This window comes from Somniosus microcephalus, unplaced genomic scaffold, assembly GCF_052327205.1.
Source record: "Somniosus microcephalus isolate GS21.2 unplaced genomic scaffold, FLI_Smic_1.0 unresolved_chr2, whole genome shotgun sequence".
Taxonomy (NCBI): Eukaryota; Metazoa; Chordata; class Chondrichthyes; order Squaliformes; family Somniosidae; genus Somniosus; species Somniosus microcephalus.
Genome location: NW_028225180.1, coordinates 88,778,755 through 88,791,494, shown reverse-complemented (window position 1 = coordinate 88,791,494; position 12,740 = coordinate 88,778,755). Strand labels below are relative to the sequence as shown.

Sequence of the window (12,740 nt, the reverse complement as noted above, 5' to 3'; positions counted from 1 at the left end):
CACGCCGCACTGACCCGGAAGGAACGGTGACTGGATGGGACTGTCGGCGTGGGCCAATCGGCGCGTCGCTTTCCCCTCGTGCTACCGGCCCTGGGCCAATGGCAGGCCTGGGTGGGCGTGACAGACGGGCTCCGCTCAGCTGGCCCTTAAAGCGGGTTGGTCCCCGCCCTTCAATCACCTTTTCGCAGCTGTTCTTGGAACAGATTTCGGTCTCGATTTCTGGCTGCCCGCCTCTGCGCTTTATCTGAATGCAACCCAGAGGCCAAGTGCACAACCGAAGGAGCAGAACCTACAGCCGGACCAGGCTAGCCATTCATTCTGTGAGAAGTGGCTGAGAGAGAGAGAGAGAGAGAGAGCGCGAGGGGGAGAGATTGAAACAACAAGCTCTCTCTCATGTCCCCCCTTTTCACATTGAAAAGGAAATCTTGTCAATTTCAGTGAAATTTACAGCCAGAAATTACTGTTCTGTGTCAGCTTCAGCAATGGCCGAGGGTGAGATTGACTTCAAACCTTTTGAAAGATTGTTAATCTTGTCTCCCAGTTTATGCACCATTTCTTTCCTATTCATTATTAACTTCTCGCAATTGATAAACAAAAATTAATGATGCTATATTTCACTAAGCCAAGATGTAATCTGTAATATTTTACTAATATTTTTAAATCTCTTTGCTGTATTTTTTAAGCTTTCTCAATTTTACTAATATTTTTAAATCTCTTCGCTGTGTTTTTAAACATTTTCTCTCAATGTTTTACTAATATTTTCAAATCTCCGCTGTATTTTTTAAGCTTTCTCAATTTTACTAATATTTTCAAATCTCTTTGCTGTGATTTTAAACATTTTCACTCAATGTTTTACTAATATTTTCAAATCTCTTCGCTGTGCTTTAAAGCTTTCTCAATTTTACCAATACTTCAAAATCTCTTTGCTGTATATTTAAAGAATTTCTCTCTCTGTCTTACTAATATTTTTAAAGATCTTTCGATGTATATTTAAAGCTTTACTGTGTTAATCTTTTTTACTTTGTTTTTTCGTGCTAGGAGAGCATGTTTCTTGCTCTGGGACATTGTGGGGTCTAGTTTTGCACTCTGCAGTTGGCCTTTCATGGGGCGACAGGGTTGGGTAGTCCACACTGGGAAGGAGAAATGATTGGCCGCTGGTTGCCCCCACCCCAGGAGGGCCACGATCTTGTGCCTTCTGGGTTAAGACGTGCGAGGCGACGCTTGGTACGACAAGCTCGGCCACCGTCCCTGATTCCATGTATCCACAGACCCTCAGAACCCAACCTGTTGTGTCTACTCTGCACCGACTAGTTAAAAAAAAAAGACTTGTGTTTCTCCCGGACGACCCAAAACGCGTTATGGCCAACGAGGTACTTTGTGACATGCGGTCACTGTTGTAAACACGGCCGACAATTTGTGCACAGCAAGCTCCCACAACCCGCTTTGAGATAACTGGCCAGATAATGTGTTTTACTGGTGTTGGGTGACGTGTCATTCTTTACACACACACACCGTCCGATGCTAAACTTTTCCCACGTGTGTGTTGTGTGAACAGAGCAGAGGGAGCTTTACTCTGTATCTACCCCGTGCTGTACCTGCCCTGGGAGTGTTTGATGGGACAGTGTAGAGGGAGCTTTACTCTGTATCTAACACGTGCTGTACCTGCCCTGGGAGTGTTTGATGGGACAGTGTAGAGGGAGCTTTACTCTGTATCTAACCCGTGCTGTACCTGCCCTGGGAGTGTTTGATGGGACAGTGTAGAGGGGGCTTTACTCTGTATCTAACCCGTGCTGTACCTGCCCTGGGAGTGTTTGATGGGACAGTGTAGAGGGGGCTTTACTCTGTATCTAACCCGTGCTGTACCTGCCCTGGGAGTGTTTGATGGGACAGTGTAGAGGGAGCTTTACTCTGTATCTAACACGTGCTGTACCTGCCCTGGGAGTGTTTAATGGGACAGTGTAGAGGGAGCTTCACTCTGTATCTAACCCGTGCTGTACCTGCCCTGGGAGTGTTTGATGGGACAGTGTAGAAGGAGCTTTACTCTGTATCTAACCCGTGCTGTACCTGCCCTGGGAGTGTTTGACAGGACAGTGTAGAGGGAGCTTTGCTCTGTATCTAACCCGTGCTGTACCTGCCCTGGGAGTGTTTAATGGGACAGTGTAGAAGGAGCTTTACTCTGTATCTAACCCGTGCTGTACCTGCCCTGGGAGTGTTTGACGGGACAGTGTAGAGGGAGCTTTACTCTGTATCTAACACGTGCTGTACCTGCCCTGGGAGTGTTTGATGGGACAGTGTAGAGGGAGCTTTACTCTGTATCTAACCCGTGCTGTACCTGCCCTGGGAGTGTTTGACGGGACAGTGCAGAGGGAGCTTTACTCTGTATCTAACCCGTGCTGTACCTGCCCTGGGAGTGTTTGATGGGACAGTGTAGAGGGAGCTTTACTCTGTATCTAACCCGTGCTGTACCTGCCCTGGGAGTGTTTGACGGGACAGTGTAGAGGGAGCTTTACTCTGTATCTAACCCGTGCTGTACCTGCCCTGAGAGTGTTTGATGGGACAGTGTAGAAGGAGCTTTACTCTGTATCTAACCCGTGCTGTACCTGCCCTGGGAGTGTTTAATGGGACAGTGTAGAAGGAGCTTTACTCTGTATCTAACCCGTGCTGTACCTGCCCTGGGAGTGTTTGACGGGACAGTGCAGAGGGAGCTTTACTCTGTATCTAACCCGTGCTGTACCTGCCCTGGGAGTGTTTGATGGGACAGTGTAGAGGGAGCTTTACTCTGTATCTAACCCGTGCTGTACCTGCCCTGGGAGTGTTTGACGGGACAGTGTAGAGGGAGCTTTACTCTGTATCTAACCCGTGCTGTACCTGCCCTGAGAGTGTTTGATGGGACAGTGTAGAAGGAGCTTTACTCTGTATCTAACCCGTGCTGTACCTGCCCTGGGAGTGTTTGACGGGACAGTGTAGAGGGAGCTTTACTCTGTATCTAACACGTGCTGTACCTGCCCTGGGAGTGTTTGATGGGACAGTGTAGAGGGAGCTTTACTCTGTATCTAACCCGTGCTGTACCTGCCCTGGGAGTGTTTGACGTGACAGTGTAGAGGGAGCTTTACTCTGTATCTGTCGGAAGGGCAGTACTGAGGGAGTGCCGCACTGTCGGAGGGGCAGTACTGAGGGAGCGCCGCACTGTCGGAGGTGCCGTCTTTCGGATGAGACGTTAAACCGAGGCCCCGTCTGCCCTCTCAGGTGGATGTAAAAGATCCCACGGCCACTATTGGAAGAAGAGCAGGGGGAGTTCTCCCCGGTGTCCTGGGGCCAATATTTATCCCTCAACCAACATCACTAAAACAGATGATCTGGTCATTATCACATTGCTGTTTATGGGAGCTTGCTGTGCGCAAATTGGCTGCTGCGTTTCCCACATTACAACAGTGACCACACTTCAAAAAAAAGTACCTCATTCGCTGTAAAGCGCTTTGGGCCGTCCTGAGGTGGGGAAAGGCACAATAGGAATGGGAGTCTTGATGTTTTTGATGTTTAACTTGTCTGAACATCGACATTCCAACACAGAAACAGGCTGTTCCAGCTCAACCAGCCCGTGTGGGTGATCATCGTCCGCCTGAGCTGTTCCCATTTACCTTCGTCCCCCATTTCATCAATCAATGTGCTAAGTGCTGATGTGTTTACAACAACAACCCCTTGCATTTATACAACGCCTTTAACACAGTAAAACGTCCCAGGGTGCTTCACAGGAGCGAAAATCAGACAAAAATGTGAGACATAAGGAGATATTAGGACAGGCGACCAAAAGCTGGGTCAAAGAGGTCGGTTTTAAGGAGCGTCTCAAAGGAGGAGAGAGAGGCGGAGAGGTTTAGGGAGGGAATTCCAGAGCTCCGGGCCCAGGCGGCTGAAGGCACGGCCGCCAATGGTGGAGTGATGGAAATCGGGGGATGTGCAAGAGGCCAGAATTGGAGGAGCGCAGAGATCTGGGAGGGTTGTAGGGCTGGAGGAGGTTACAGAGATAGGGAGGGGTGTAGGGGCTGGTGGAGGTTACAGAGATAGGGAAGGTTGTAGGGGCTGGTGGAGGTTACAGAGATAGGGAGGGGTGTAGGGCTGGAGGAGGTTACAGAGATAGGGAGGGTTGTAGGGGCTGGAGGAGGTTACAGAGATAGGGAGGGTTGTAGGGGCTGGAGGAGGTTACAGAGATAGGGAGGGTTGTAGGGGCTGGAGGAGGGTACAGAGATAGGGAGGGTTGTAGGGCTGCTGGAGGTTACAGAGATAGGGAGGGTTGTAGGGCTGGAAGAGGTTACAGAGATAGGGAGGATTGTAGGGGCTGGAGGAGGTTACAGAGATAGGGAGGGTTGTAGGGCTGGAGGAGGTTACAGAGATAGGGAGGGCTGTAGTGGCTGGAGGAGGTTACAGAGGCAGGGAGGGTTGTAGGGCTGGTGGAGGTTACAGAGATAGGGAGGGTTGTAGTGGCTGGAGGAGGTTACAGAGATAGGGAGAGTTGTAGGGGCTGGAGGAGGTTACAGAGATAGGGAGGGTTGTAGGGGCTGGAGGAGGGTACAGAGATAGGGAGGGTTGTAGGGCTGCTGGAGGTTACAGAGATAGGGAGGGTTGTAGGGCTGGAAGAGGTTACAGAGATAGGGAGGATTGTAGGGGCTGGAGGAGGTTACAGAGATAGGGAGGGTTGTAGGGCTGGAGGAGGTTACAGAGATAGGGAGGGCTGTAGTGGCTGGAGGAGGTTACAGAGGCAGGGAGGGTTGTAGGGCTGGTGGAGGTTACAGAGATAGGGAGGGTTGTAGTGGCTGGAGGAGGTTACAGAGATAGGGAGAGCTGTAGGGGCTGGTGGAGGTTACAGAGATAGGGAGGGTTGTAGGGCTGGAGGAGGTTATAGAGATAGGGAGGGTTGTAGGGCTGGAGGAGGTTACAGAGGTAGGGAGGGTTGTAGGGGCTGGAGGAGGTTACAGATAGGGAGGGTTGTAGGGCTGGTGGAGCTTACAGAGATAGGGAGGGTTGTAGGGCTGGAGGAGGTTACAGAGATAGGGAGGGTTGTAGGGGCTGGAGGATGTTACAGAGATAGGGAGGGTTGTAGGGGCTGGAGGAGGTTACAGAGATACGGAGGGTTGTAGGGCTGGAGGAGGTTACAGAGATAGGGAGGGCTGTAGGGGCTGGAGGAGGTTACAGAGATAGGGAAGGCTGGAGGAGGTTACAGAGATAGGGAGGGTTGTAGGGCTGGAGGAGGTTACAGAGATAGGGAGGGTTGTTGGGGCTGGAGGAGGTTACAGAGATAGGGAGGGTTGTAGGGCTGGTGGAGGTTACAGAGATAGGGAGGGTTGTAGGGCTGGAGGAGGTTACAGAGATAGGGAGGGTTGTAGGGGCTGGAGGAGGTTACAGAGATAGGGAGGGTTGTAGGGCTGGAGGAGGTTACAGAGATAGGGAGGATTGGAGGGCTGGAGGAGGTTACAGAGATAGGGAGGGGTGTAGGGGCTGGAGGAAGTTACAGAGATAGGGAGGGTTGTAGGGCCTGGAGGAGGTTACAGAGATAGGGAGGGGTGTAGGGGCTGGAGGAGGTTACAGAGGTAGGGAGGGTTGTAGGGTTGGAGGAGGTTACAGAGATAGGGAAGGTTGTCGGGCTGGAGGAGGTTACAGAGATAGGGAGGGTTGCAGGGGCGGGAGGAGGTTACAGCGATAGGGAGGGTTGTAGGGGCTGGAGGAGGTTACAGAGATAGGGAGGGTTGTAGGGGCTGGAGGAGGTTACAGAGATTGGGAGGGGGCGAGGAGGCCGTGGAGGGATTTGAACACCAGGATGAGAATTTTAAAATCGAGGCGTTGCCGGATCGGGAGCCAATGTAGGTCAGCGAGCACAGGGGGTGATGGGTGAACGGGACTGGGTGCGAGTTAGGACACGGGGCAGTGAGCACAGGGGGTGATGGGTGAACGGGACTGGGTGGGAGTTAGGACACGGGGCAATGAGCACAGGGGGTGATGGGTGAACGGGACTGGGTGCGAGTTAGGACACGGGGCAGTGAGCACGGGGTGATGGGTGAACGGGACTGGGTGCGAGTTAGGACACGGGGCAGTGAGCACAGGGGGTGATGGGTGAACGGGACTGGGTGTGAGTTAGGACACGGGGCAGTGAGCACAGGGGGTGATGGGTGAACGGGACTGGGTGTGAGTTAGGACACGGGGCAGTGAGCACTGGGGGTGATGGGTGAACGGGACGGGGTGCGAGTTAGGACACGGGGCAGTGAGCACAGGGCGTGATGGGTCAACGGGACTGGGTGCGAGTTAGGACACGGGGCAGTGAGCACAGGGTGTGATGGGTGAACGGGACTGGGTGTGAGTTAGGACACGGGGCAGTGAGCACAGGGGGTGATGGGTGAACGGGACTGGGTGTGAGTTAGGACACGGGGCAGTGAGCACAGGGGGTGATGGGTGAATGGGACTGGGTGTGAGTTAGGACACAGGGCAGTGAGCACAGAGGGTGATGGGTGAACGGGACTGGGTGTGAGTTAGGACACGGCGCAGTGAGCACAGGGGGTGATGGGTGAACGGGACTGGGTGCGATTAGGACACGGGGCAGTGAGCACAGGGGGTGATGGGTGAACGGGACTGGGTGCGAGTTAGGACACGGGGCAGTGAGCACAGGGGGTGATGGGTGAACGGGACTGGGTGTGAGTTAGGACACGGGGCAGTGAGCACAGGGGGTGATGGGTGAACGGGACTGGGTGTGAGTTAGGACACGGGGCAGTGAGCACAGGGGGTGATGGGTGAACGGGACTGGGTGCGAGTTAGGACACGGGGCAGTGAGCACAGGGGGTGATGGGTGAACGGGACTGGGTGCGAGTTAGGACACGGGGCAGTGAGCACAGGGGGTGATGGGTGAACGGGACTCGGTGCGAGTTAGGACACGGGGCAGTGAGCACAGGGGTGCTGGGTGAACGGGACTGGGTGTGAGTTAGGACATGGGGCAGTGAGCACAGGGGTGATGGGTGAACGGGACTGGGTGCGAGTTAGGACACGGGGCAGTGAGCACAGGGGGTGATGGGTGAACGGGACTGGGTGCGAGTTAGGACACGGGGCAGTGAGCACAGGGGTGCTGGGTGAACGGGACTGGGTGTGAGTTAGGACATGGGGCAGTGAGCACAGGGGTGCTGGGTGAACGGGACTGGGTGTGAGTTAGGACACGGGGCAGTGAGCACGGGGTGATGGGTGAACGGGATTGGGTGCGAGTTCGGACACGGGGCAGTGAGCACAGGGGGTGATGGGTGAACGGGACTGGGTGTGAGTTAGGACACGGGGCAGTGAGCACAGGGGGTGATGGGTGAACGGGATTGGGTGCGAGTTAGGACACGGGGCAGTGAGCACAGGGGGTGATGGGTGAACGGGACTGGGTGTGAGTTAGGACACGGGGCAGTGAGCACGGGGTGATGGGTGAACGGGACTGGGTGTGAGTTAGGACACGGGGCAGTGAGCACAGGGGGTGATGGGTGAATGGGACTGGTTGTGATGCAGAGTTTGGGATGAGTTGGAGTTTACGGATTGTGGAACGTGGGAGGCCGGGCCAGGAGAGCGTTGTCAATCAGTAACTCCGGACGCATTCTCCTGCTCTCTGTGCTAAATCCGTGACGTTGAATCTTGTGTCCATAACCTCTCATTCCGCCCCCTCAACCACTGGGAACGGTCTCTTTCTTTGTACTCTCTCATAATTTTAAACGCCTCCATCAAATCACCCCGCGATCTGTGTGGTCATGAACAGATTCCCAGTTTATCAAGTCTTTATTTTGGTCTGGGTGGTGTCCAAGTGAATCTGCAGTGTACCCTCTGTCACCCCAACATCCACAAAACACACGGCATCCTGGGCTTTATAAACAGAGGCCAAGAGCACAAGAGCAAGGAAGTTATACTAACCCTTTATAAATCACTGGGTTAGGCCCCAGCTGGAGCAGTGTGTCCAATTCTGGGCACCGCACTTTAGGAAGGATGTCAGGGCCATGGAGAGGGTGCGGAGGAGATTGACTAGAATGGTCCCAGGGATGAGGAGAGACTGGAGAAGCTGGGGTTGTTCTCCTTGGAGCAGAGAAGGTTAAGGGGAGATTTAATAGAGGCGTTCAAAATTACGAGGGGTTTCGATGGAGTAAATAAGGAGAAAGTGTTTCCAGTGGCAGGAGGGTCGGTAACCAGAGGACACAGATTGAAGATAATCGGTCAAAGAACCAGAGGGGAGATGAGGAGAATGTTTTTACAGCGAGTTGTTGTGATCTGGAATGCGCTGCCTGAAAGGGCGGTGGGAGCAGATTCAATAGTAATTTTCAAAAGGGAATTGGAGAAATACTGGAAAAGGAAAAATGTGCAGGGCTGTGGGGAGAGAGCAGGGGGGAGTGGGACTAATTGGAGAGCTCGTTCAAAGAGCCGGCACAGGCACGATGGGCCGAATGGCCTCCTCCTGTGCTGTGTGATTCTATGACCCTTCCTATAGTGTGGAGCCCAAAACAACACACATTCCTACATTCCTCCAACCATTACATCTTGATTTTTACATTCTACATCTCTCGGTGTGTTTGAAGGGACCATTGGATGTAGGAGGTTTCAACTCTCACCTCTGGGTCAGAAGGTCGTGGAGTTCGAGTCCCCACTCCAGAGACTAGAGCACAGAAATTCAGGCCGACACTCCCAGTGCCAGTACTGAGGGGGGCGCCGCACTGTCGGAGGGGCAGTACTGAGGGAGCACCGCACTGTCGGAGGGGCAGTACTGAGGGAGCGCCGCACTGTCGGAGGGGCAGTACTGAGGGAGCCCTGCACTGTCGGAGGGGCAGTACTGAGGGAGCACCGCACCGTGGGAGGGGCAGTACTGAGGGGGCGCCGCACTGTCGGAGGGGCAGTACTGAGGGAGCGCCGCACTGTCGGAGGGGCGGTACTGAGGGAGCGCCGCACTGTCGGAGGGGCGGTACTGAGGGAGCGCCGCACTGTCGGAGGGGCGGTACTGAGGGAGCGCCCCACTGTCGGAGGGGCAGTACTGAGGGAGCGCCGCACTGTCGGAGGGACAGTACTGAGGGAGCGCCGCACTGTCGGAGGGGCAGTACTGAGGGAGCGCCGCACTGTCGGAGGGGCAGTACTGAGGGAGCTCAGCACTGTCGGAGGGGCAGTACTGAGGGAGGGCAGTACTGAGGGAGCGCCGCACTGTCGGAGGGGCGGTACTGAGGGAGCGCCGCACTGTCGGAGGGGCGGTACTGAGGGAGCGCCCCACTGTCGGAGGGGCAGTACTGAGGGAGCGCCGCACTGTCGGAGGGACAGTACTGAGGGAGCGCCGCACTGTCGGAGGGGCAGTACTGAGGGAGCGCCGCACTGTCGGAGGGGCAGTACTGAGGGAGCTCAGCACTGTCGGAGGGGCAGTACTGAGGGAGGGCAGTACTGAGGGAGCGCCGCACTGTCGGAGGGGCAGTACTGAGGGAGCTCAGCACTGTCGGAGGGGCGGTACTGAGAGAGCGCCGCACTGTCGGAGGGGCAGTACTGAGGGAGCGCTGCACTGTCGGAGGGGCGGTACTGAGGGAGCGCCGCACTGTCGGAGGGGCAGTACTGAGGGAGCGCCGCACTGTCGGAGGGGCAGTACTGAGGGAGCGCTGCACTGTCGGAGGGGCGGTACTGAGGGAGCGCCGCACTGTCGGAGGGGCAGTACTGAGGGAGCGCCGCACTGTCGGAGGGGCAGTACTGAGGGAGCGCCGCACTGTCGGAGGGGCAGTATTGTGGGAGCGCCGCACTGTCGGAGGGGCAGTACTGAGGGAGTGTCGGAGGGGCAGTACTGAGGGAGCGCCGCACTGTCGGAGCGGCAGTACTGAGGGAGAGCCGCACTGTCGGAGGGGCAGGACTGAGGGAGTGCCGCACTGTCAGAGGTGCCGTCTTTCGGATGAGACGTTAAACCGAGGCCCAGTCTGCCCTCTCGGGTCGATGTAAAAGATCCCACGGCCACTATTGGAAGAAGAGCAGGGGGAGTTCTCCTCGGGTGTCCTGGGGCCAATATTTATCCCTCAACCAACATCACTAAAACAGATGATCTGGTCATTATCACATTGCTGTTTGTGGGAGCTTGCTGTGCGCAAGTAGGCTACCACATTTCCTACATTCCAACAGTGATTAATCTTCAAAAGAAAGTCCTTCATTGGCTGTGAAGCGCGTGGGGAAAGGCGGGTGGGGGAGAAATGGGAGTCTGTCTTTCATTGGGAATTTGTATCGCTCGGCCCATCCTGTGAGGGCAGCACCGCGCGTCATTGGCCGGTGCCTTTGACCTGAGTGTGATGTTTGTCAAAGCTTTTTGAGAAGCTCACAGGCATCTTTACCGTTGGTGTATTTAGTTGATTATTAACCTGTTGATGTGGAAGAGCAGAGCTTGTTCAAGTTTAAGGGCAATCAGAACGGCGATTGGAATGTTGGCCTTGATCTCAGGGGGCTGGAATACAGACAGTGGAAGTGATGTTACAGTTTATATAAAGCTCTGGTTAGACCCCATCTGGAGTCACTGCGATCAGTTCTGGGCCCCGCACCTCAGGAAGGATAGATTGGTCTCGGAGGTGGGGCAGCGCAGATTCACCAGAACAATACCGGGTGTAAGAGTCATGAAAGTTTAAGAAATTGTAAAGAAGAAAGAAAATACTTTAAAATATTGGTTAAATATTATGGTACAGTATGTATGTACATTTGTTTATTATTGATGCATATTCTAGCATAATATAGTTAATTTACCTGGCTGACTTATTGTATTGAGAAACCCCCTCTTGTTCCAATCGTATAGTCTGAGAGACCCCCTTTATTCTTGCTCCAATGGTATAGTCCTTAAGCTTATCACATGATATCCAGCCATTTTTACAGCTCAAGCACCACGAGGCTAGGGAGAAAGTAAAAGCTTTGATTGAATCAAATCAAATCAACTTTTATTGTCATTGTTCGTGCACAAGTGCAGTACAACAAAATGTAGGCTTGCGGCTCCCGAGAGTGTGGAGCAATACAGTTTTTGACCGTGTGTGTATTTAAACGTGTTTTACTTTGAAATCCTGTTTGAAATATATTACAGTAAAGAGCTAAAAGACAAAGTTACGTTTTGGAACGTTTTATTTCGACACGCGTCTACTCGTTGCTAAAAGCCTCAAAGCTCAGTGGCTGCATATTGAAAACTACGGAGCGCCACTGTATTAGTCAAAAACTAGCTCCCTAAGAAGGAAAGGCCGGAATTGTCGGCGAACGTATATAAAGGAATGGTCACGGAGCCAGACGGCAATATAAGAAAGCGAAGGTACAGTGACTGTTACTCGCCGTGTTCATTCTATTCAGAAGCTAGATAAGAGCTGCGGGTAAAATGGCCGCCGCCTCAGGGAGCCGTGAGGAACTTCCCCAGGCTGTACGAAGGATTGTTGGCCAAAAGAGGGAAGTAAAGCTCACCCCAAAGGCAATGGAAGAGAAGTTACATAGAAGCATAAGTGCAAGGAGGGCTAAATTAGCTCAGATAACTGGAAAAATGAAGATAATTGATTGTCTCATGGAAGATAATGCTAATATTAAGACAGTTGAGGACATAATGCATTATGATTTCTCCAAGTTGTTTGAAGAATTTACTGTACTCGATGAAGATGTATTTGCATTTTTGTCTGAAGATGAGGGAAACGCTGATCAGCACAACTGGTTTGATCTTAAATCATCTAACATTAAGGACTATGTCAAGGCCACAGAACAGTGGATGTTAAAGACTCGTCAAGATGCTGATACAGCAGAGAAAGAGAAAGATGACGATGAAGTTGGACCAGATGATAGCATTTCAGAGACTTCAGCCAGACTGAGCAAAAATCGAAAAGAAGGTAGCTCTGTTACTGGACACAGGTCGGTCGCTTCTACCACATGCTCGTCGCAGCGCATGAAAGTTGAGGTTGAACGGGCAGCGTTGATGGCGCGCGCAGCATCTTTATTGGAGAAGCGGGCTCTTGAACGGGAAGAGGCCCAACTGCAGGCCCAACTGAAGGCTAAGAAAGAACAGCTGGAGCTAAAAACAGCTATTGTGGTCTCAAATGCCAAGTTGAGAGCGTTTGAAGATTATGAAGGCTCACAGGATGGCATGAACGACTACTGCCAGTCAATGGTGTCACACAGTTGGATCCAGGGCACATTCAAGAGTTAAAAGAGAGTCTGAAGACCATCTCCTGGTATTACAGCGTGGAAGAGAGGCCTCTCCACTAACAGGAGCACGTGCTGCTGCCCCAGACGTCAGACGGTCTAGACTAGACCCTGCTGATGACCACCAGAGGCCTGAAGACACAGAGAGAAGCCTATACCGAGTGATGCAACGTCAGAACGAAATTACAGAGATGCTTGTAAAACAACAGAATCTGTTTCGACTCCCTCAAAGAGACATACCAGTTGTACTGCCTGGGACAGTACACCAGTGGGAAACCACAAGACCTGGTCAGAAGCTGTGAACACGAGACCGGACCGGGGATACATAGAAGCCAGGAAGTTGCTTCAGGAGCACTATGGTAACGAGCTGAAGATAGCCACTGCATATATTGAAAAGGCTATCAAGTGGCCACAGATCAGATCAGAGGACGGGGAGGCATTGAACACATATGTTCTTTTTCTCATAGGATGTCGCAACACCATGGAGGATGTTGAATTCATGGAAGAGATGGACAATCCTACGACTATGAGAATCATCATCTCTAAGCTTCCTTACAGGATGAGAGAACAATGGAGAGGAA

General features: G+C 52.9%; 1 protein-coding gene across 2 annotated transcripts in view; it reads left to right on the top strand.

The window, feature by feature from the left end:
* The first annotated feature begins 212 nt into the window (after positions 1–212).
* Positions 213–12,740, top strand: part of pmt (phosphoethanolamine methyltransferase) — a 50,799-nt gene continuing 38,271 nt past the window's right edge. For both annotated transcript variants that reach the window (XM_085976301.1, XM_085976300.1), the window contains exon 1: positions 213–492. In XM_085976301.1, coding sequence (XP_085832427.1) covers positions 483–492 — 10 coding nt within the window. In that variant the 5' untranslated portion in view covers positions 213–482. The remainder of the gene's footprint in view (positions 493–12,740) is intronic.